The following is a 23973-nucleotide window of genomic DNA, read 5'->3' as shown; positions in this document are numbered from 1 at the left end:
ACGGTCCAATGAAAATGGAGAAATACAAGTGTTTAAGGCCTGATTTTCATGGAATCGAATTTTGAGTGAAAATGGTCTTAAATCCCTGTCACTGCCTAAAACGTGAAATGGAAGGTCGTGATGATGTCGTGCCGATGAGATTGTGGAATGTGGATCACACGAGGAAGCTGCACAGTATATATGGAGGAGTCTTTGTGTTGAGTTCAGCGAAATGGGGCGCTTGATTGAAGTCATGTGATTGTCTTATCGCAGAAGAAATGTAGTATTAACTATATAGAAAATTATATGAAATAAACACCATTTTTGAACACTTGTGTGATCGATGTAGAAACTTTGAAGTACGTGATTTTGAGCACCTAATAAGAATACATTAAAAAAGGAAGGTGGCATATGAATATATAGATACCAAAATTTGAATGATGTTCTTCGTTGTTATGTTAATGGTGAAACAAATGTTGGTTATCATAAAAATTTTAGACTGCTTTACATATTCTTAGGTTTCATGGTGGTTTCTACTGTACAAAATTATGTATATGTTAGCGAATAGAATGCAAAATTCTTGGTCATAATGAGCAGATCAGGCCAGAAGCAACATGAATGAAGACATCCTCATGACATGGAATTGTGAGGCCACCCATTGGATGATCATAACCAAATTCTTCCTCTGATTGACGTAGCAGATCTTGGAATGAAGGCTGCTCTAATAATGATAAAGGAACAACAAATCGTCTTGTTTCTTGATCACCAACATAAACTGTAAAATGTCCTTTGGGGATGATGTCTACCGATGATGATAAAGACGAGCGGCTTCCATTGGAGAATGATCGACCGAGAACTTTTTTGGCCTGAATGATTCGAAGCATACCAATGGCCATTTTTATATGAAGGCTAGGGTCTCTTTCTTCTAAAAATATTTCTTTTATGTGAAAGATGTTGTGATGGATTCTGGGAGGAGTTGTGCTTCATATCAGCCCAATTGTATCCATTTTATAGGTGTATGAAGATTTTAATGAAGATCAAATAATAGTAGGAATTTTAAAGAAGAGATGGTGACACATTCTACCAAAAAGAAACATCACATGGTTTTGTCTTCCAACTTGTTATTGGTCCCAAAGAACTATATATGTACAATGAAGTATGCCACAAAATTTCAGTAATGCTGAGTGGCCAAGCTTGAGCTACACTGTGGGCCCATGTACAAGTGAGTCTTATGGACACACATCATTATTTCTCACATGGTCATGTTTGTCAAAAATATCAGAAGGTTAGGCATCTTTTTTTTCAAGAGCAACAAGTCCACGATTTCAGGTCCTGAAATCAACAAAACATCCAAAAAGAAATTAAGGCTCATATCTAATCTGATATATGAATTATACACATAGTATGCACTTAAATATTTTGCTTTTCTTTCCTGAAGAAAATCCGAGATATATCATCTGAAGGTTGTTTTGTTATCAATTATCGATTCAAAAGGATCTGCTATTTGACTTTAACTGATAACCATTTGGCTGTTTATTTTCCGTAACTCTTATATCAACTAAGTAACTAACCCATTGTGTTTTTATATTATTCATTTATTGATTTATTGATTACACGCATTAACTTGTGATGTTGAAAACTTGATATATATATATATATATATATATATATATATATATATATATATATATATATATATATATATATATATATATATATATATATATATATATATATATATATATATATATAGAGAGAGAGAGAGAGAGAGAGAGAGAGAGAGAAAAGTGAATATACCCTTAAGGGTATATAAACTTAGATACCGAAACTCACTATACTACGTCGTTTTATATTATATAATACATTCTAATTCTTCGGTATTCTTATAAATTAATTTTTAACTAAATTTACTTCCAATATTTTTATAAATTACCTATTTATTTTCTTGTTATATAATATTCACTTTCAACTACAATATATATAGCCGAATAAGTGTTCGGCAAAAAGAGGTGATGTAAGAGAAAGATAATAGTGAAATTTCAAAAATCTTGAAAGTAAATCAAGTTAGGGTTGGTGTTTAAGAACATTATAATGAATATATCAAACAAAATGACGTATTTTAGTGTGTTTGGGTACCTAAGCTTATATACCCTTAAGGGTATATTCACTTTTCCGATATATATATATATATATATATATATATATATATATATATATATATATATATATATATATATATATATATATATATATCCATGTATTGTGGGGTCTTTCTAACTAGTTTGGTAGGTTGTGAGTGATTGTGATGTTGCTTGAGTAATTAAGATTTGTAGCGTATTAAATCTCTTGGGAAGAAAGTAGGATGTGATGATGTTTAGGATGTTCCAAGCGGAGTCTCTGTTGGAATTCTTTTGTGATTATAATATTTGAAACTCAATGCCTCGCCTTTTTCTTAGTTTTCATGATATCTATACAAGAGTTGTAGCTAGACCTTATATTGAAACCTTCCTAATTAGTAATATGTTCATAATCTAATAAAAATATGCCTGATAGTTTGCCATATGAGTTCTTTTCTTTAAATTTCCGAGCTTCCTCAAGAATGACATAAACAGGCCCTTTACAAAGTCATTCCCTTGAGTTCATACACTAACATGTGTGATCCTACCATGAATTTTTATCTAACTATTCATCATTGATCATCGGCTCATTTCTCTTCACCAATCAGACCCTATCATAACAGGTTAGAGGAAAAGAACAATAACTGATAGCTCTTGGGTAGGTGGTATTGAAGAAACAACTGATCCAGGCCTAAGGCTATAGTCACATTCAGTATATGGAGAAAGATGTGGCATACACATTTTTTTTTAACTGATTCACGATACAAGCTAAAGAAAAGAAGTAAGTGGTTCTGGTGGGCTTCGAGGACATTGATAAAGAAAACCCTAATGGCATATATAGACATGAACACCATAACTTGAACTTTGTTCGTCATTAATGTATTAATGCTGAAACTAAATTTTTTAATCATACAATTAATATGGAGACCACATTACTCCCTCTGATTTACAAGTAATTAATCCTCATGGTGATTTTGACTGTACAAAACTGTTAGCAAACACGATGCATGCCTAGCTCTTCATCATAACGAGCAAAGGCGGCAGGCAACATCAATGAACACTTCCTCACGACATGGAATTGTGAGGCCACCCATTGGATGATCATATCCAAATTCTTCCTCTGCTTCATGTAGCAAGTCTTGGAACGAATGCTGGTTTAATAATGATAAAGGAACAACAAATCGTCTTTTCTCTTGATCACCAACATAAACTGCAAAATGTCCTTTTGGGATGATGTGACGGCTTCCATTGGACAATGATCGACAAAGAACTTTCTTTGCTTGAATGATCCGAGGCATACGAATAGCCATGTATATATGAAGGGAACAGTCACTTAATTTGTTTTGGTGAAGATATGCAATATGAAAGGATTTGGTTTTTGTGAAAGGTGCCGTGGAGGATTTTTGGAGGAGTTGTGCTTGATATCAGCACAATTGGATGCATTATATATGGGTAAGAAGATTTTAATAAGATTGAGTAATAGTAGGAATTTTAGCGAAGTGATTGTGATAGATTCTTGCAAATTGCAAGATCACATGCTTTTGTCTTCGAAATTGTTATTGGACCCAAAGGATTAGACGTTGAATGAAGTGTGCCACATATTTGCTGCAATGTAAGTGGAAAAGAGTGAGCAAAACTATGGCCCATATGTATATTGGAGTCTGAAGGACATTAACCATTATTGCTCACATTGCTATGTTTCATAAAAAATCATAACATTTTCATTCTTTATTTTTATTTTTTTAAGTACAACCATTCCACCATTTTAGGTGGTGAAGTGGTCAACACAATCAAAATCCAAATGGGATCAAATCGAATCAAGCATATGAATCAACCACCTACTAATAAGCTTTTGAATTTAAAGTTTTTACTTGGTCACCGACCAAAATATCAAAGATGTAACTTCTGATGTTGTTGTTAGTGTATTCTACATCGGTACAACATAGTCCTATAAGTGGGTATACATTTCCTGCATGGTGCTCAAAGTTCTACTCTAACTTAAAATGGGATGGAGGGTGTAATTGGATATAGTTATGGGGGATTGATCATTAAAGAAGAAAATGGTGTTTCTTTCATCTAACTCGAAAAAAAAAGGAGAGATGCTTGACCGTGGTTTATTTTTATTTTTATCTTTTGTGGATTTTGAACAGAAAGAAAAATTTTAATTTTAATTTGCTAGCTTGGGTCAAAAATCTTGTTATCGTTCAAAACTCCATCTAAATATTAGTCTATTATAACGGACATATTTGTTGGCCCAATTCAGTATTATATCTACGGATTTATACATACACCCCACCAATTAATGCTGACATTCAGCCTACATATGATGTACAAGTACATATTCCGATTATTTAATGAAAAATAGGATTGATGTGGAAATACGTTTTATAACATAATATCAAACTTGTTATAGATTTTTCCCAATTGTGTCACTCCAATATCCAATCCTTATCTTCTCTTTTTTCTTCTTGTTAGTTGTCCTTCTCTATACAACTATAGTCACCGCTTTCCTTTTCACTAATGGTTTCCATTACCAACATCATGGCATACATTCCCGTTATCTTTGGTCTAAACAAACTCAATTACAACACTTGTCTTAAAGTTTTAGAGACTCATCGCATCACGTTTACCATCGTTTGATCATCTCTTGATCATCCCGACAAAACCCATGGAGCAACGAAAAAAATGACCCACTAGCGAAGTCTTTATATTCGGACCGTGAGCGTTTTGGTATTCAAAATTCCAAAAAAAATTATCTTAACTCTTTCTCAATATACAAACTTACACTTTAATCAATCAATGTTGACTTTGGTACCTTTTGATGGTGGACATTGTAATCCCAAGTTGGTTTCCTTTGAGACTCTTTTATTCAAAGGTTGTTAAATCATAGCTATTAGTTTTGTGGCTTTCCAACCAACCTTGCGAAAAAGGAGTATTCAACCTTCGATTCGCCTAGCTACATTGTTGCAAAAATAGTTAGGCGTTTGTATGTTTGCCGACTAGGCATATACTTCCCTACCGGAGGTACCAACCCAACAAGGCCTTCTCATCCTGTTAATGTAACATCCATATTTTAAGGTACTTTGTAATTATTATCTTCTTTGTTTAGGGCCGCCAGGACTTGGTGAAGGACCAAGACAACATGGCGAGTCGAGACTAGATCACATGTTTCATTTAGTCACCACAACATGGCGGCTTGTGGCCACAACGTGGTGGCAGCCTAATGGCAAACCCTAATTTTTTTGAGTATTTAAAGGAAACTGGGGAGACTAGGGTTGTCCACCTTCAGCATCAATCACTCCCAAACCCAGCAACTCTAACCCTAACCTCCTTGGTGCTCTTGTGCTTATTTTTGGTAGTCTTGGAAGCTTTTGAAGGAAGAAGGAGAAATTATTGAGCTTCGATCCAGCAAGCAAGCCTCCATTATTTACCTTGACACTCTTTTGTACCTTTGTAAGTGTCCTAAACTTGACTTTTATCATGATAGGATTCTAGATCTTAAGCTTTGTCCCATAATCTTCTTATTCTTATTAGTTAGAATGGTGGGATTTCATAAAGTCTGCAACTTTATGAATATCTTGGACATTTGATGAAATTGGTGGCTTGGATCTGAAGTTTAGTTGCATATTGCAATCATGCATGAGATTTAGGTCACAAATTCTCATTTTGACCTAATATGGGTTCAATACATGCATTGGACATGCATGTCTATAAAGCACCAACTTTCATGTTGATTTTAGTGTTAGAAACACTGTTGGAGAAGATGGACCTCAGATTTAAAGGAATAAGTGCTTAATGGTTAAGTTCATGCCTTATGGAACCTAGGGTTTGAGTTTTAGACCTTTTGGATGGTCCTTAGGGGTAAATTTAGAAACTTTATCCTTCTAGATATTGTTTTGAGTGAGATCTGAACATTGTAGTCTGAAAGGTTGAAGAAAACAGTTTAATCAATTAAGTTGTTTGGAACCTTGTTTCCATGACGTAGTGTCAGGTCACCACGTTGTGGCGAATGGGGGTCAGATCGTTTGTTTTGTCCTTTAGGGACTACGACATGGTGAAGGACAACCACGACATGGAAAGTCAACATTGACCGTTATGTAATACCCGGTTCCTGCATGTGGAGGAAGAAAAGTGTGAGGACTCAAGAAGGAAGTAGTAGATCCAGAAACTTCACTCAATTTGCAGCATTTTCTGGTAGGCAAGCCTCAAACTTGCTTAATGATTTCTTGGATCTCTTCATTTTCACTTTCATTGGGTTTTGGTCCAAGTAGCATGGTCCTTGGGAAATAGGTGTCCCAAGTGAGTATACTTCCAGATCTAGGACCTTGAAGGGTTTTGATGGCATAAAGGTGCAAACTTTATGGCCATTGAAGCCCCATGCAAGTTTTAGGATGTCATTTTGGCCTTTTAAGATCCAAAAGGCCATGCATGGAGAGAAAGTTAGAGACTTTACGTGTTCATGTAGTGTCTAGGGTCTAGATCTCAGTTTGTATGCCTTAGCTTGAAGTAGTAATGGCTTTTGGATGAAGATCTAGGTCTTAATGAGTTAGGTTTTGAGCTAAATCCATTAAGGAAGGGTATTAGCGGGTAAAGTTGGAAAGTTTTACTCTTAAAAAGGACATTTTCAATATGAATACGAAGTATGAAGCTTAGATCTGAGGGATAGGAGCTTCATTTATTAAGAAGGGCTTAACAGACTAAAGAACTCGACGAGTTCATAGAGGAACTCAACGAGTTGGGTCGAAGTATCCCGATTCTGTAAAAAGGAAAAACTCGACGAGTTTAAGGATTACTCGACGAGTTGACTGGAGAAGTCTTGATTCTGTTTATAAGAGGAACTCGACGAGTTGTGAAAGAACTCGATGAGTTGGATCACGATTTCAAGGTTTCATGATTTATGGAACTCGGCGACTTCAGTCAACCGAGAATGTTGACTTTGACCAAAATGTTGACTTTGATAAGGGTGTTGACTTTGACTTTGACTTTGATCAAATTTGACCCTTAATGGGTTATGCGTATAAAAAAGTTAATTAAAGGGAATATTTTATGTTTAGGAGTTTGAGTGGGGTTGATTTCAGAGTCGAGGATAGTTCAGCTACTTCATGACATTTGAGGTGAGTTACCTTCCAGTAGAAGTAGGTCAAAGGCACCAATGTCAGCCCACTCGTAGCTTATTATAGTAAAGATAATTGTCTTTGTGATAATTGTCTGGTATACCACTATCTGTTATTCTATATGTGCTAGTATGTTATGATATTATGTGATAGTGGTAGGAGTGGGAATAGTCCTCGGACCAGGTTGAGATAAACTGGATGGTAGGTTGGGCACCTGGATATGTATGTCAGTATGATTATGCTATGTATTATGTGGTATTGGTAGGGTAAGATAGTCCTTGTAACCGGTTGAGATAATTCAGAGCATAGGTCGAGCACCCAGATATGCCTGGCAGGGTAGGTCGAGCACCCAGATATGCTCGGTAGGGTAGGTTGAGCACCCAAATATGCTTGAAAGGGTAGGTTGGGCACCCAGATATGCCTGACAGGTAGGTCGGGCACCCATATATGCCTGACAGTATATGATTATGTGGTATGATGGGGGAACTCATTAAGCTTTGTGCTTATAGTTTTCATTTTTGGTTTTAGGTACTTCATCTTCGAAGGGAAAGGAGTTGGCATGATCGCAGTGCATCACACTACATTTTCCGCACATGAGATCTTTAGGAGTTTTACTTTGATATTTTTTTATCATGACTTGTTTTTACTATTGATACAGTGGTTTTGATATGAGTTGATATTATAGATGCTTTCAGACAAATGGTTTATAATTATTAAATAAAAATGAAATTTTTGGTCTTAAATTTTGGGATGTTACAAGTTGGTATCAGAGCCTTGGTTTGAGGGATCCAGACACACCTTCAGGGGTGTCTTGTAACATCCCAAAATTACAAGCCAAAAATTTCATTTTTAAATACGTCATTATAAAACCAACAGTGTAATAAAACATTTGTAATATCATGTCATGTCAAAACCAAAGTAGAAATAATCAAACATGTTATCATAAAACAATATCAGAGTGTAATCCCAAAGATCTCATGTGCGAAAAACCATAGTGTGATGCGTTGCGATCAAGCCGGCTCCTTTCCTTTAAACACGAAGTACCTGAAACCAAAACTGAAAACCGTAAGCACGAAGCTTAGTGAGTTCCCCCATCATACCACGTACCATACAATCATATAACATGCATATACTGTCAGGCATATATGGGTGCCCGACCTCCCCCTTCGGTCCTCTCGACCAGATACTGCCTAGCATATCTGGGTGGTAGCCTCCCCTTCGGTCCTCTCGACCGAATACTGCCTAGCATGCCTAGGTGCTGGGCTCCCCTTCGGTCCTCTCGACCGGTAATCGGGGACTATTTCACCCCCTAACACTACCACATAAAAGCATAGCATAAACACATAAGTCATATATTGCCTAGCATATCTGGGTGCTGGCCTACCCCTTCGGTCCTATCGACCGGTAAGTGGGGACTATTTCACCCCCTACTACTACCACATATTATCATATCACATATATCATAATCTGTCTAGCATAGTTGGGTACTAATCTACCCTTTCGGCCCTATCGACCGATAACCGGGGACTATTTCACCCCCTACTACCACTATCACATAACATCATATCATGCTAGCACATAAACATAACAGGTAGTAGCAAACATAGACAATTATCACAAAGACAATCATCTAACAACAACTCCTACTGGTGGGCCGGCATTATGGCCGTAGACCCACCGCTACGAGAAGGTAACTCACCTCACACTGCTGAAGTCCCGTAGACACAATCCCACACTGCTGAAGTCCCGCAGGCTGAACCCCAGCTATTGGTTGACAGATTCCCGAACTGTCAACACCAAAATAACACCCAATTAATAATTGGGTCCCAACACATAACCATAATACATACTTGGATAATTACTACATTACCCCAGGCTTGGCTTATTTAAGCCCAACAAGGCCAAATCCATAAGTCCAAAGCCAACTAGGAAACAAAGCCCAACGCATGGCCCAATTTTCCAAATTGGGCCCAACCCCTTACATGGGACTTACCCTAGGCCCATTAAATTATTTTAGTCCATATAATTATTCTTGGGTGGCCCATTAATAATCCAATCATCAAGGCCCAATAGAAAGGCCCAACAATAAACCCAAGTGAAGTTAGGGTTTCACATAAAATGCCAATTAGGGTTAAGTTTCCTACTTAACCCATTAAGGAATTATTCCTTTAAGGACTTAATCCATTAAGTCCATTCTTCTAAATAAGTCATATGGTGTGATTGGGCTTAATCACAAAATTCCATTCCAATGGCCCAAATGTGGGCCCCAACAAGTCAAAGCCCATAATCCCAAATTATAGTTTTCACATGAAATGATGATTAAGGTTCAATGTTTCTTTCTTAACCCATTAAGTCCATTATGCCTTACGCTAGTTTGCCAATGATTATTAATTATTATTTAAGATTTAATAAATAATTCTCGTGTGTGTCCCAAACAATTTCCACAAATTAGGGTTTTATTTGCATTATGGTTTTTCCAACCAAATATTAGTCCCTTTATCAACTTGTTGGCCTTTTAGGTCCATTAGGGCTTTATTGGGCCTACTAGGCCCACTAGAATGTCATTAAGCCCACTAGGGTTTTATTGGGTCAATTAGAGTCCATTAGACTCATTAGGGTTTTCACTAAGCCCATTTGGCTACATTGGGCCCATTAGCCTAACAAGGCCCATTAGGGTTTCAAGCACCCCAAACAAATCACACCTGATGAGGCAAGACACACCGCCACCCGACACAGCGGCCGGTGGCGGCAGGAGGCGGCAGCCACCACCCTAAGGTGGTGGTTTGAGTTTCTTTCTCATTATTCCATTTCCAATTACATGTTACAATGCTAAAACTCGAAATAAACACAAACACTAAACAACATAAACACACACACAACCACCCTATGGTGGCCGGTGGTGGTAGAAGATGGCAGCTACCGGCGGTGATTTCTTGTGGTTTCCAGACAAGCACATACACACCAACCAGCAACCCTTGCTCAGAAAATGAACCCAACACCCACCTGTAGTGGGTGGCGATGGTGACAGCACAGGAAACGGGCGGCAGTAGCGACCATACACGGCAACAACATCGTCGTCTGCGTCAGCCACCATGGCCGGCGGCCATGATGGTTTTTCATGAGCTCCAATCGACAAAAAGTCACACACACCCATGCAACTACATTACAACCCACGATCCAGCCTCTGTTTCATGGTAGTGACGACCCAAAATGATTTCAAGAAGATGGGAGGAGGAGAATGGCGACGGCGGAGCTGTGGAACGCAAAACGGCGCCACCAGGTGGCGATTAGCGGCGGCGACGCATCCCAGCGTCGATCGACTCGGAAGAAGAAGTGAGCAACGATTTAGAATTAGCAATAGCAGTCACGGTCTCGGTCTTCAAGCATGTCGTCGCCGGTAGAAGAGTAGTCGTGGTGGTTGCTCGATGAAGGGAACGGTGGCCGGTCAAGGAAGGAATAAGGAGGGTGATGGCTGAATATTTTCTTTAGGGTTAGGGTTCCTTACACTTATATACCCGACTCCATAACCAAGTTGCCATAATGGCAGAATTGGTCCCTCCCCATAAGATTTCTTCACATTTAATCTAATATTTACCCTTTTACCCTGGATTTGAAAATCTTCTTCAATTTAATCTGATAATTACCTTTTTAACCCAGTCCGTGGAAATTCCCATACAAATTAAGTCCCATAAACTACCAAACAACCCTCAATATCTTAATTATGACATAATCAACCCTTCCACCTCATTTCCTTTTAAATTAAGTTCAAATAATTACTACGGAGCCCCTATCTTCGTAAATATTATAAAATGAGTCCCAAACTCACGTTTTTAGCCCCCAACTTCTAAAAATATGGCAATTACTCCTCAAAACCAACACCCCGCATATATAATTATTTATTTTAGGGCTACTATTTGCTCATTTTTTTTATTGATTTAATAAATAAATCGGGCTTTACATGTCTAGACTCAAATCGAGGGTTTGAGAAATTTTTATAATGAAAATAATTTTTCTAAAATTAAAATTAAGGATTTTTTAGAAAGAACAAGGAGTGTGATGCATGCAATCGGCCGAGCTCAAGTAAGATTTCCCCAAGATACTCATACATGTTTGCTATGATATATCATATGATTATGAGAACTGCATGCTAGATTAGGGCTAAGGATCTAGAAAGGATGCCTTAGATGCTTACTGTATGCGTATGAGAATTGCATGCTAGATTAGCGCTAAGGATCTAGGAAGATGCCTTATGTGCCTGCTATATGTGCTTACTGAACTACATGATAATACTGACTAGTCGGCGATATGATAGCATGAGTACACTACTAGAAAACAGCTCTTTAATGACGCACAAACATTGACACGCCCTGATAGAGGACACGCATTTGTGCGTGGCCTAAAAAATAATGTCAGTTTTGCAAAATTTGAAGGATAGAGGACATGCATTTGTGTGTTCCCTAAAATTAGTGTTAGAAAAGATTATTTGTATGACACTAAATTTTATGTAATGGATTGTATTTTTGTATATGATATTTTATTTTCTATTAGGAGAAATTAAATGCAAATTTAATTTGAAAATTAGTAAATCTATAAATATTTTTTTTAACGTTTAAAATTACGATACGCAAAAAGGTGTGTCGTCTTCATTTATGACATGGCCTTTTTTGACAGGGGCTTTAATGATACACAATGCAAGTCGTAAGGTTACGACACGCAAATGCATGTCGTCTTCATTTATGATGGGGCTTTCCTTGACACGCATTGCATGTCGTAAATGTGTGTCGTAAATGTGCATTGTCTATAGACAACGCGCAAAAGCGTGTCGTCTCTCGTTATGACAGGGCCTTCCTTGACACACATTTGCGCATCGTCTGAGCATTTTACAACATGCATTGCGCATCGTAAAATATTGTTTTTCTAGTAGTGGTAGGATATGCTTGGTTTTGGTTACTCAATACACGCATGTTGCTTGCTTTGCTCTTTTAGGAGTCCTAGTTATCTTTAATCAGCTAGTAAACGAATACGTTAAGGTACATATTACGAGGACTAAATAATTTCAGAAGGTTAGCTCTAGCCCTATTTTGCAGCTCTTGTCTGAGTCCAACCGTTGTAGGTTAGGACCTATCATTCGACGAATTATCTGGTCTCAGTAAAACGTAATGGTATTCGTGAGCTAGTTGGGGAGAGATAGCAGGGACTTCTTATGCAGCTGATGGCGGAGAGTGGGTCAAAGATTACCCTAGTGTAAGCCTAGGATAAGATTAGTGGGGCGAGCAGTGGTAGTGAAAGGCACTTGGTGGAGTCAATGCAATTCTTGAGGAAAGTACGGATAGATGTGGAAGGTAGTATGGGCCCGTACTACTGAAAGAAAAGGATCCGTACTTGAATCAAAGGGAGTTGAGATTAAACCAGTGAACTTTTAAGTGAGTTTGAGGTGTCTCGATATTATGAATAACTCTGATGATTGTGTGGTTTGTTTTAGAATGGTGATAACACGTCACGGAGCAGGAGGTTCAAGTACATGGTTCAAGCCAGTTGGTGAAGAATTATGCGAGTTCATTACATCAGAGATTATGAGAGGCATCCTTAAGGTGACCTCGGTGATTTTCGGGTCGATTAAGGAAGGTATCATTGAGCTGATGGAGGATTGCCTTAAGGCATTCATGAGTGACATGGTACCTGGCCAGTCAGGGAATCGCAGGCTCTCATTCAAGGATTTCAGGGGATGCAGAGCACCAGACTTCAACGGGGTTAAGGACCCCATTGTGGCGAGATGATGGATCACTCACACTGAGTCTACGTAGGTGACAAGCTTCTACCCTGAGGGGTCGAAGGTCAGGTTTGTGGCTGGTTGTTTGAGCGAGCAGGCTAGAGAGTGGTGGGAAGCAGTCAGTGATACTTTGGGAGCTTTAGCTATTGAGGCTATGACTTGGTCGGACTTTGTGACCAGATTTCAAGCTGAGTTTGCGCCAGCTGTGAAGATTCAGCATCTAGCCAGGGAGTTCTTGGATATGTGACAGACTATCGAGTCAGTGGCAGAGATTACCACCAAGTTCATGGAGAGAGCCTTACTGGTCCCTCAGTACGCGGGTGATGAGGAGATGAAGAAAACCCGGTACCATGATATGTTGAGATCTAAAATTTGAAAACATGTCAGCTACTTGACATGCCTGACCTTGGATGATATGATAGCCAGAGCAAGTGAGAGAGATATTGACATAGAGCACCTTAGGAAGAGGAAGTTAAAGACTGGGAAGACGATTGGGTTCCAGGGAAAAAACCCAAGGGATTCGACTCAAGGTTGAAGGGCCAGCAGGGCTGGAGCCGCTATAGGAAATGCAGCAAGCCACACGAGGGAGTTTGCAGAGCTGGGGGATCAGGCTGCTACAAGTGCGGCAAGACTGGGCACTTTTGCAAGGATTGTACAGCCCCTACCCCCTCCATTCAAACATCAGACCTTATTTGCTTTCATTGCAATCAGAGGGGCCATAAAAAGGCCAACTGCCCAAGATTGACATCATGAGCGCTAGTGGTGGCGCCTGCTCCAGCGACCTTGCGAATCACATATGGCCGACAAGGCAAGTCAGATGCTCTGGTGGTGAGGAGCTGAGCCTTCCAGTTGACCGCCGAGTAGGCGCATGCCACACCAGATGTGGTGAAGGGTATGTTTTCTCCTCCCTGGCTTTTATTTTATGTCAGTTTTAATAATTATATTATGTGCATTTTGTTTAGGATCGTTCCATGTGAGCGGCATCCCACTACAGGTATTATTTGACTCGGGGCTAACCGATCATTCGTATATCTTGCACTCAACAAGAGGTTTGTTGAGTCTGCAGGCTTGTTGGATTGTCCTCTAGAGGTCAAGATTGCGGACGACCGATTTGTCCGCGCATCTGAGGTTTACAAAGATTGTGTTTTAAGGATGTATGACGAGCGTTACCTCGTGGATTTGGTTCCCATTTCTGTGTGTGGTAACAATGTCATCATAGGCATGGATTGGTTGAGCCATAATAGGGCAGTGATTGACTGTGAGCAGCAGTTAGTTTGTGTCAGGACCCTAAGTGGGGGGAAGTTGGTGACTCGGGGCGAGAGGCCATAGTATGGGCCAACTTTGTGTTCAGCAGTGAGGGCTAGGCGCTACCTTCAGCAGGGTTACACAGGTTATGTCTCCTACGTTATGGATACCCAGGAGGCGGGTAAGGCGACCGTGAGCGATGTGCCAGATGTGAGAGAGTATCCAGATGTGTTCCTGGAGGAGTTTCTAGGGATACCTCCGGAGAGACAGGTGGAGTTCATGATTGACCTAGTCCCAGGTGCAGCTCCGATAGCCAAGGCACTCTATCGGTTGGCTCCTCTCGAGGTGCAGGAGTTTTCTACACAACTGTAGGAGCTGCTAGACAAGGGATTTATCAGGCCGAGCAATTCTCCTTGGGGAGCCCCAATTTTGTTTGTGAAGAAGGATGGGTCACATTGGATGTGTATAGACTATTAGGAGTTGAATAAGCTAACGGTGAAAACCCATTACCCACTCCCAAGGATTAACGATCTCTTCGACCAGCTTCAGGGGGGCATATTGGTTTTCCAAGATCGATTTGTGTTCAGGCTATCACCAGATGAGAGTCAGAGATGAGGATGTACAAAAGACTGCTTTCCAGACTCGCTACGGTCATTATGAGTTCGTAGTGATGCCCTTTGGGCTCACCAATGCCCCTTCCATGTTCATGGACCTCATGAACTGCATATGCATACTGATGCTAGATCGGTCTGTGATACTCTTTATTAATGACATCTTGGTTTACTCTAAGATGTAGGAGCAGCACGAGGAGCACTTACGAGAGGTGTTGGATACCCTGAGGAGGGAGAGCTTGTACGCCAAGTTCTCTAAGTGTGAGTTTTTGTTGCGTGAGGTGTAGTTCCTGGGTCACCTTGTCAACCAGAACGGTATTCTAGTCGACTCGGCCAAAGTGGAGGTCATGATGAGATGGGAGGTTCCGAAGTCTTCATCTGAGATTCGTAGTTTCCTCGGGATAGCAGGCTATTATTGGAGATTCATTCAGGATTTCTCTAAGATAGCGGTATCCTTGACCAGGCTAACGAAGAAGGCCGTTGTATTTCGTTGGCGGCCTGAGCAGTAGGAAACATTCGAGACTTTGAGGCATAGGTTGTGCAAGGCGTTGATTTTAACGCTGCCAGTGTGATGTGTCCATCTCGGGTTTGGATGCAGTATTGATGCAAAATGGGCACGTCATCAGCTACACCTCGAGGCAGTTGAAGCCTCACGAGGTGAACTACCCGATGCACGACTTGGAGTTGGGGATGGTTGTTTTCACCCTCAAGATTTGGCGACAGTACCTCTATGGAGTCCATTGTACCATTTACACGCACCACAAGAGCTTGAGGTATCTGATGGACCAGCCAAATCTGAACATGAGACAGTAGAGATGGTTGGACATGGTGAAGGATTACTACTGTTAGATCCTCTACCACCTGGGGAAGGCCAATGTTGTGGCCGATGCACTTAGCCGCAAGGCATTCGCAGCCCTGATCAGAGATATCTTCCTGAGGATGACAGTAGTAACTCCGTTTTTGGAGCGGATCCGGGAGGCCCAGTAGGATGCTATGAAGGAGGAACACTGGAATAGTGAGCATATCGTGGGTCAGATTTCCTCCTTCGAATATGATAGTCGCAGACTGTTGACACTCTATCACAGAGTGTGGGTTCCGTATGTGGGTGGTGTATGCTAGATCCTAATGTGGGAGGTGTACAAGTTCGAATTTTCCATCCATCTCGGGGTGATGAAGATGTATAGAGATCTTCATCCTAATTATTGGTGGCCCTGCATGAAGCGAGATATAGCTTGGTATGTTAAGAAGTGCTTGACATGCAGGAAGGTCAAGGTCGAACACCAGAGACCTCACGGAAAGACACAGCCGTTGGATATCCCTGTGTGGAAATGTGAGGATATTACTATGGATTTTGTCACGAAGCTTCCAGGACCGCATGGAGAGTGGATTTGATTTGGGTCATCATGGATCGGTTGACCAAGAGTGCCCATTTCATTCCGATTCAAGAGATCATTTCATCCGAGAAGCTGGTTGACATCTACATCAGAGAGGTAGTAGCTTGACACGAGGTGCCAGTTTCCGTGATTTTTAACCGAGATGTACGGTCCACTTCCAAATTCTAGAAGAAACTTCATGACGAGTTGGACACTCGTCTATACTTTAGCACGGCTTTTCACCCGCATACGGATGGTCAGAGCGAGCGGACCATCCATACTTTGGAGGATATGTTGCAGGCATGCGTTCTAGACTTTGGTGGTAGATGGGATACCTACCTTCCCTTGGTAGAGTTTTCCTTTAATAATAGCTACAACTCTAGCAGCGACTGTCCTCCCTTCGAGATGCTACATGGGAGGAAGTGCAGAACCCCGATATGCTTGGGTGAGGTTGGACACAGGGTCATAGGGAGTACCAAGGTGGTAATCAAGACGACAAAGAAGATCCAACAGGTCTGGAGTAGACTCCAAACTGCCCAGAGTCGGCAGAAGAGCTATGCTGATAGACGTCGATCAGACCGGGAGTTTCAGATATGAGATATGGTCCTCCTGAAGGTGCCACCTTGGAAAGGTGTCATCCGGTTCAGGAAGCGGGGCAAGTTAGGCCCCAGATACATTGGTTCGTTCAGGGTATTGGCCTAGATGGGTTGGGTTGTGTATCGACTGGATCTGCCAGTCGAAGTTAGTCATATCCACAGCACCTTTCATGTATCCCAGTTACGGAAAAGCTTAGTAGATGACTCTGCAATGGTGTCTTTAGAGGATATTCAAGTGGATGATAGCCTGAACTACCTTGAGCGACCAGTAGCCATCCTCAATGGGAATACGGAGGATCTGAGCAACAAGAAGGTAGATTTTGTGAAGGTGCAGTGGCAGCACCGCAAGGGCTTGGAATAGACATAGGAGCCAGAGGATGAGATGAGGCAGCACTATCCAGAGCTATTTCCAGACACAGCAGACTTTAAAGATGAATTCTAAAATAAGTGAGGGAGATTTGTAACGTCCGGTTCCTGCTTGTGGAAGAAGAAGAAGCACGAGGACTCAAGAAGGAAGTAGTAGATCCAGAAACTTCATTCCATTTGCAGCATTTTCTAGTAAGCAAGCCTCAAACTTGCTTAATGATTTCTTAGATCTCTTCATTCTCACTTTCATTAGGTTTTGATCTAAGTAGCATGGTCCTTGGGAAATAGGTGTCCCAAGTGAGTATACTTCCAGATCTAGGACGTTGAAGGGATTTCATGGCATAAAGGTGCAAAATTTATGGCAATTGAAGCCCCATGCAAGCTTTAGGATATCATTTTGGCCTTTTAAGCTCCAAAAGGCCATGCATGGAGAGAAAGTCAGAGACTTTACGTGTTCATGTAGTGTCTAGGGTCTAGATCTCAGTTTGTATGCCTTAGCTTGAAGTATTAATGGCTTTTGGATCAAGATCTAGGTCTTAAAGAGTTAGATTTTGAACTAAATCCATTAAGGAAGGGTATTAACGGGTAAAGTTGGAAACTTTTACTCTTAAAAAGGACAATTTCAGTATGAATACGAAGTATGAAGCTTAGATATGAGGGATAGGAGCTTCATCCATTAAGAAGGGCTTAACAGACTGAAGAACTCGACGAGTTCATAGAGGAACTCAACGAGTTGGGTCGAAGTATCCTGATTCTGTAAAAAGGAAAAACTCGACTAGTTCAAGGATTACTCGACGAGTTGACTGGAGAAGTCTTGATTATGTTTATAAGAGGAACTCAACGAGTTGTTAAAGAACTCGACGAGTTGGATAGCGATTTCAAGGTTTCATGATTTATGGAACTCGGTGACTTGAGTCAACCCAAAATGTTGACTTTGACCATAATGTTGACTTTGATCAGGGTGTTGACTTTGACTTTGACTTTGATCAAAGTTGACCCTTATGGGGTTATGAGTATAGAAAAGTTAATTAAAGGGAATATTTTATGTTTAGGAGTTTGAGTGGGGTTGATTTCAGAGTCGAGGATAGTTCAGCTACTTCATGACATTTGAGGTGACTTACCTTCCAGTAGAAGTGGGTCAAAGGCACCAATGCCAGCCCACTAGTAGCTTATTATAGTAGAGATATTTGTCTTTGTGATAATTGTCTGGCATGCCACTATCTGTTATTCTATATGTGCTAGTATGCTATGATATTATGTGATAGTGGTAGGAGTGGGAATAGTCCTCGGACCCGGTTGAGATAAACCGAAGGGTAGGTTGGGCACGTGGATATGTCTGATAGTATGATTATGCTATGTATTATGTAGTATTGGTAGGGTAAAATAGTCCTTGTAACTGGTTGAGATAATTCAGAGCGTAGGTCGGGCACCCAGATATGCCTGGCAGGGTAGGTCGAGCACCCAGATATGCTTGGCAGGGTAGGCTGAGCACCCAGATATGCTTGAAAGGTAGGTTGGGAACCCATATATGCCTGATAGGTAGGCCGGGCACCCAAATATGCCTGGCAGTATGTGATTATGTGGTATGATGGGGGAACTCATTAAGCTTTGTGCTTATAGTTTTCATTTTTGGTTTCAGGTACTTCATCTTCAAAGGGAAAGGAGCCGGCATGATCACAGTGCATCACACTACATTTTCCGCACATGAGATCTTTGGGAGTTTTACTTTGATATTTTTTATCATGACATGTTTTGACTATTGATACAGTGGTTTTGCTATGAGTTGATATTATAGATGTTTTCAGACAAATGGTTTTATAATTATTAAATAAAAATGAAAATTTTGGCCTTAAATGTTAGGATGTTACACCTTGACTTTGACTTTTGACTTTTTGACCAAGTTTGACCTGAGGTATTTTGAGTATTTTCAGTTGTATTTGACATTGGTCACTATTTGATGAATAGGTGACGAGTAGAGCCGATATTCAGAGTCGAGACCTCTTTAGTTATTTGTTCATATCTACCCATGCAACTCTGCTTCCTCGTTAGTAAGTACCGAATAAAACAAAACTTGGAAAAGAATATCACAAAACAATTAACATTTTTGGTGTTTTTGCTAACTGAAAAGTTATTGCATCCGAATGTGGGTATTTATAGAACATCATCGATTTAATGTTATTCAGCAGGTTTGTGTTCCCAATTCCTAGAAGTGGGACATTGTTACCATTTGGTATGCTACAAGTACATCATTCCTTGAATCTTTTAAATTAGAGAGAATAGAATCGTTTTAAGCAACATGTATGGTGGCTCCCGAATCAATCACCCAAGGGGTATTGAATATATATTTACCATTCATGTTTATTTTAGGGATCTATGTATCATTTAGCTATTTAAATCAGCTTTATGTACTGTTCAAAACTCAGCACCAGTATCAGGCTAACTTTAATTTCAACATTTGTTGCTTCAGTTTTGGTGTGGCTTGCTTTCATTAATCCCATATTGTATTATGTAAGAGGGTATCCCACCATTCCAGATGACCTATTTTCTTGAAACACCCATCAATGGTGTGACCAAGTTTTCCATAGTGTTTGCACTTCAAATTTTCACGATTTTTCTTCTCATTTTAACCCTTTTCAGAAATCTAATGGGTATGCATTTGGAATGTTGCAGTGTTGACAATAACATTTCTTGATGTGGAGATGTTGCTTTGGTGTTCATCTTCCACAACAAGATGGTAGGTGGTAGAGAAGGAATAGGTTTGGTGCTCAAAATCTATGTGTTTTACAGTCCGAAAAAATCATCGAGCCCCATAAGAAACTCGTAGAGTCGTTCCTTTTCTTTTGCATCAAAAAGCCTTTCTCCTAGATCGCATGTACACTTCCCACATGTGCATTTGGGAATAAGTGAAATTGGTTGGATTTTATCCCATATCCCTTTCATCTTGGTATAATATGTTAAAACAAAAGCTTTGTCTTGTCTTAGTCATATTAGAGTGTGTTTTAATTCATACGCCCATGGAGTGCTTTCTTTGTTGAATCTCTCTTCGAGATCACCCCAAATCTCCTCTGTTGTGTTGGCGGGCTTTACAGTGTTTTTGAAAAAAAAAATTCCATACCTTTTAATGATTGCATCACTTTGTTGTCATGGCTTCAATTCCGATGAGTCGGGTTGAATAATGGATTTGTCGATAAATCTGACACAATTTTTGGCGAATAAAAAAGCATTTATCTTTCTAGACCGATCAGAATATTTGTTGTCGGTGAGGCTTTCGTCAATGCGTATTTTTCTTGGATAATCATTGTGATGCATGTAATATGGTGAGTTTGGATCGGAAAATGGGTTGGCGTTCGGAGTTCCGTTGCCGTCGAGATCAGTTACTACACTATCAACCATGAAAACTATTACAGATCAATTGACCCGCTCTGGTAGCATATATAATTTGATGTTTAGGTTTAAACTGAAAGAATCATATTATAGTAGTTAGAAAATAAAGTTCAACACCAACCTATAAAACCAAGACGAAGAGTCCAGTAGCTTCTAGCTACATCTCTATCCCCCATCGTCTTCGTTAACATCAAAGTTCATATTATTCATCTCAAAGCATGCAATAGCCTTTGAAAGAAAACCATAAGCAATAGAGGGGATCAAACCCCACCAACCGTCCATAAGAGGCAAAAAAGAATAAGCAACTATTTAGGGTTTATGAGGGAGAAAGAGAGAGATGACACATATAGTTGCATGAGAGCAACTCCAGAGAAAGAAGAAGAAGCAAAAGAGTTGTTAAGAAAATAAACTGTTATAGAATATTATGACACTTCATGCTTAAAATCATTGGTCTTCACGTGTAATTAAATCAATGAAATGACCTCAAGCTTTTATGGTGGGGATTGTTGTTGGGTTAATCGGATTTATGAGTGCAGGGGCATTTTAGGAAAGTTATATATATAAGTTCTGTTTGATTGTTTTAGAGTTTGATAAAGTTTCTATTTTACTTGGTTCATCTTTTACATTTAGAGTTTGAGTAGGATACTATCTTAATTAGTATAAATAGTTGTAGTCGTTTGTTTTGTTAATGTAATTTCCGGTGCTTCTATTTAGTTTAACTTTGTTAGCAAGCAACTTGTTTCTTTTTTTTCTGTTTCATTTAGTTTTGTTTCGTTGCATTGGTGCACAAGGTGCAACTTTTTTTTGTTTACACTTGGTATCAGAGAGAGGTGAAGACATTGCCGGTTTGAGAGTCAGTTTCAAGAAAACCATAACCTTTCGTTGTAGGGAAGACGCAGTGGGAACTGGGTTTGGTTTAAGGGGGTGTAGATTTTTTTTTAGCGCAAGTTGAAGCATCTCAACATCAACCCCAATTTTTTTTTATTGGGCTTGTTCTAAGGTAGAGAGAGACTAATCGGAGGCGCGGAATAAACGGACGGGAAAACGTCAAAGTGGGTGACTTTGATTTAGTTCGTTTTGAAGGTGATGGAAGATGGTAAAGGTGGTCGTGACATTGTCTTATTGTTCGATGGAAAAGTGTTCTTGGAACAAGTTTGATTAGGTCGGGGTTGTCAAAAAAAATAATAAAACGTTGATCAGTTGAAATCAGAAGGCATAAAGTTCTTGAATAGTTTGTTCATGATAAGGGGATATCGACGTAGGTGCGTGAAAAGCGGGCATGAAGGATCCGTCAAAGCAGATAGGTTTGGATTCAGTTCGTTTGACAGATTGAAAGAAAACGGTGAAGCAGGTGGCTTTGTTTTCTTCGTCGGTGGAGTTGCCTCCTTGAAGAACGGTAATCGGAACAAAGGAAGAGATTGGAAAAACAACACGGTATGAACATCATGACGGTGGAAGTTCAAATTGGATGACTTTGGATCTAGTCGGGGTGAGGTCGTGAATCCAGGAAAAGTCTAGATGGTAATGAACGTGTCCAACGGGATGTCATGGTATATGTTACATGTGTTGTCAACAATCAAATGGATTGAGTGAAGACTTTGGACACAACCGAGGTGGTGGTCGGGTGTCCAGGAAAGGTCGAGAATCGAGATGGTTCTAAAAGGTGATTAAACGTTGTAGTTAATGGGTGGTATGAGCAATCCGATTAACTGGTGGATTGTTGGGTTAATCAGATTTATGAGTGCAGGGGCATTTTAGGAAAGTTATATATTTAAGTTTTGTTTGATTGTTTTAAAGTTTGATAAAGTTTCTATTTTACTTAGTTCATATTTTACATTTAGAATTTGAGTAGGATACTATCTTAATTAGTATAAATAGTTGTAGTCGTTTGTTCTGTTAATGTAATTTCTGACGCTTCTATTTAGTTTAACTTTGTTAGCAAGCAATTTGTTTATTTTTTCTGATTCATTTAGTTTTGTTTCTTTGCCTTGGTGCACAAGGTGCAATGGTTGCCAATGTGTGTTTATGTGTGTGTGTGTGTGAGAGAGAGAGAGAGAGAGAGAAACGATTCGATGTGAAGCTCTTTATCAACTCCAAAACATGGGGAGTAGTTGAATCTGGTCACCATTCTCAAATGTATGCAACCATGTGAGTTAGAGTAAGATCGGATAGACGTGGGCAGCTGAAGACAGAGGTATAGTGCCAGGCCAGTGAAGTACCGATATAATTACCCATTTTAAAGGGCTAAGATTTAAAGTATACAAGATCCAAAGGCTATGGTTTTCTTGACGGACTGTGGTTAGTATAATTATAATTTTAACTTATCCCAATACTAACATACAAACATAAATAATAAATAAAAATAATCTTCATTTGTTACATAAAATTAAATTAAAATAAATTTTAGGAAAAAAAAAAACAGCAGAATTTAGCAAACACATGAAAACGCCAGGATGAGAAAACGTTTGCCTTGTAGCTGGTGAGGGTTGTTGGGGTCCCTTCGCCCAAACCCCTGAAGGCATAACTCCCCATCCCCTCCGATCCTCTGTTCCACCGCTTCCCTCTAGATGGCTCCGCCACCCGCCCCTTCTCACGCCATCATCCTTCCCATGGAATCCCCGTTTCTTCTTCTTTAAGAGGTATTCATATACATGTATATGTTTTTATTCAATCAATCAATAATACATATCTATGGTGTATCATTTGGGTATGAGAAATTAAATTACCTCATACCTTTTATACCTACAATTATTCCTACCCACTAAAATTATGACAAATCATCATTCAATTTAATTGTAATTGATATATTCCTAATATAACCTTAATGAGTTAGTTAAAAAAATATAGAATGATGATAATTGTCATAATTTTATTGGATAGTAACATTTGTAAGCATAAAATGTAGGAACCAATTTAATTTCTCTTTGGGTATTGTCTCATAATCTCATTATGTCTTCTCCCCTTTACTTCATCATTTCCTTTGTTCACAAAAGGTCTAATTACCCTTTGCTCTCTTGATCCCCCTTTTGTTACTTTATTTCCTTTTCTGACTCTTTTTTTTTTGTTTTTTTGGATATCATGATATTATGGCATAGGTCATGCCTAATGTTTGTTAAATTACCATCTTCCAGATATGGGTTTTAGAAGTTAAAAAGATGTTTTACTCGTGTAAAAACATATTGATATTACTCCCTTGACCTTTTAATTTTCTAAACAAAGATTCACTAAGCTCATGATGTATCTAGCAGAAGTTAGATGATTGCTTTACATTGTTTTAACGGTAAATTACAAATTTGGTCCTTGTGCTTTACTCAAAATCACAAGTTTGGTCTATTTCTTGAAATATCCCCAAACTCGCCCTTTAACGTATTTAGTCCCTTTGCTTTACTCAAATCCCAAGTTTGGGGCAATGTTATTT

General features: G+C 39.5%; 1 protein-coding gene and 1 pseudogene across 1 annotated transcript; both read right to left on the bottom strand.

The window, feature by feature from the left end:
• Nucleotides 1–441: 441 nt before the first annotated feature.
• On the bottom strand, nucleotides 442–979 carry LOC145042291 (auxin-responsive protein SAUR22 pseudogene; annotated as a pseudogene).
• Nucleotides 980–2940: 1961 nt separating this feature from the next.
• On the bottom strand, nucleotides 2941–3530 carry LOC145038657 (auxin-responsive protein SAUR21-like). The gene has a single exon (XM_078986943.1). The coding sequence runs from the start codon at nucleotides 3404–3406 to the stop codon at nucleotides 3119–3121; it is 288 nt and encodes a 95-aa protein (XP_078843069.1). The 5' UTR covers nucleotides 3407–3530; the 3' UTR covers nucleotides 2941–3118.
• Nucleotides 3531–23973: the final 20443 nt, after the last annotated feature.

The sequence above is a fragment of the Lactuca saligna genome, chromosome 4 (genome assembly GCF_052625555.1).
Source record: "Lactuca saligna cultivar CGN05327 chromosome 4, ASM5262555v1, whole genome shotgun sequence".
Lineage (NCBI taxonomy): Eukaryota > Viridiplantae > Streptophyta > Magnoliopsida > Asterales > Asteraceae > Lactuca > Lactuca saligna.
This window is presented reverse-complemented; position numbering and strand designations above follow the sequence as displayed.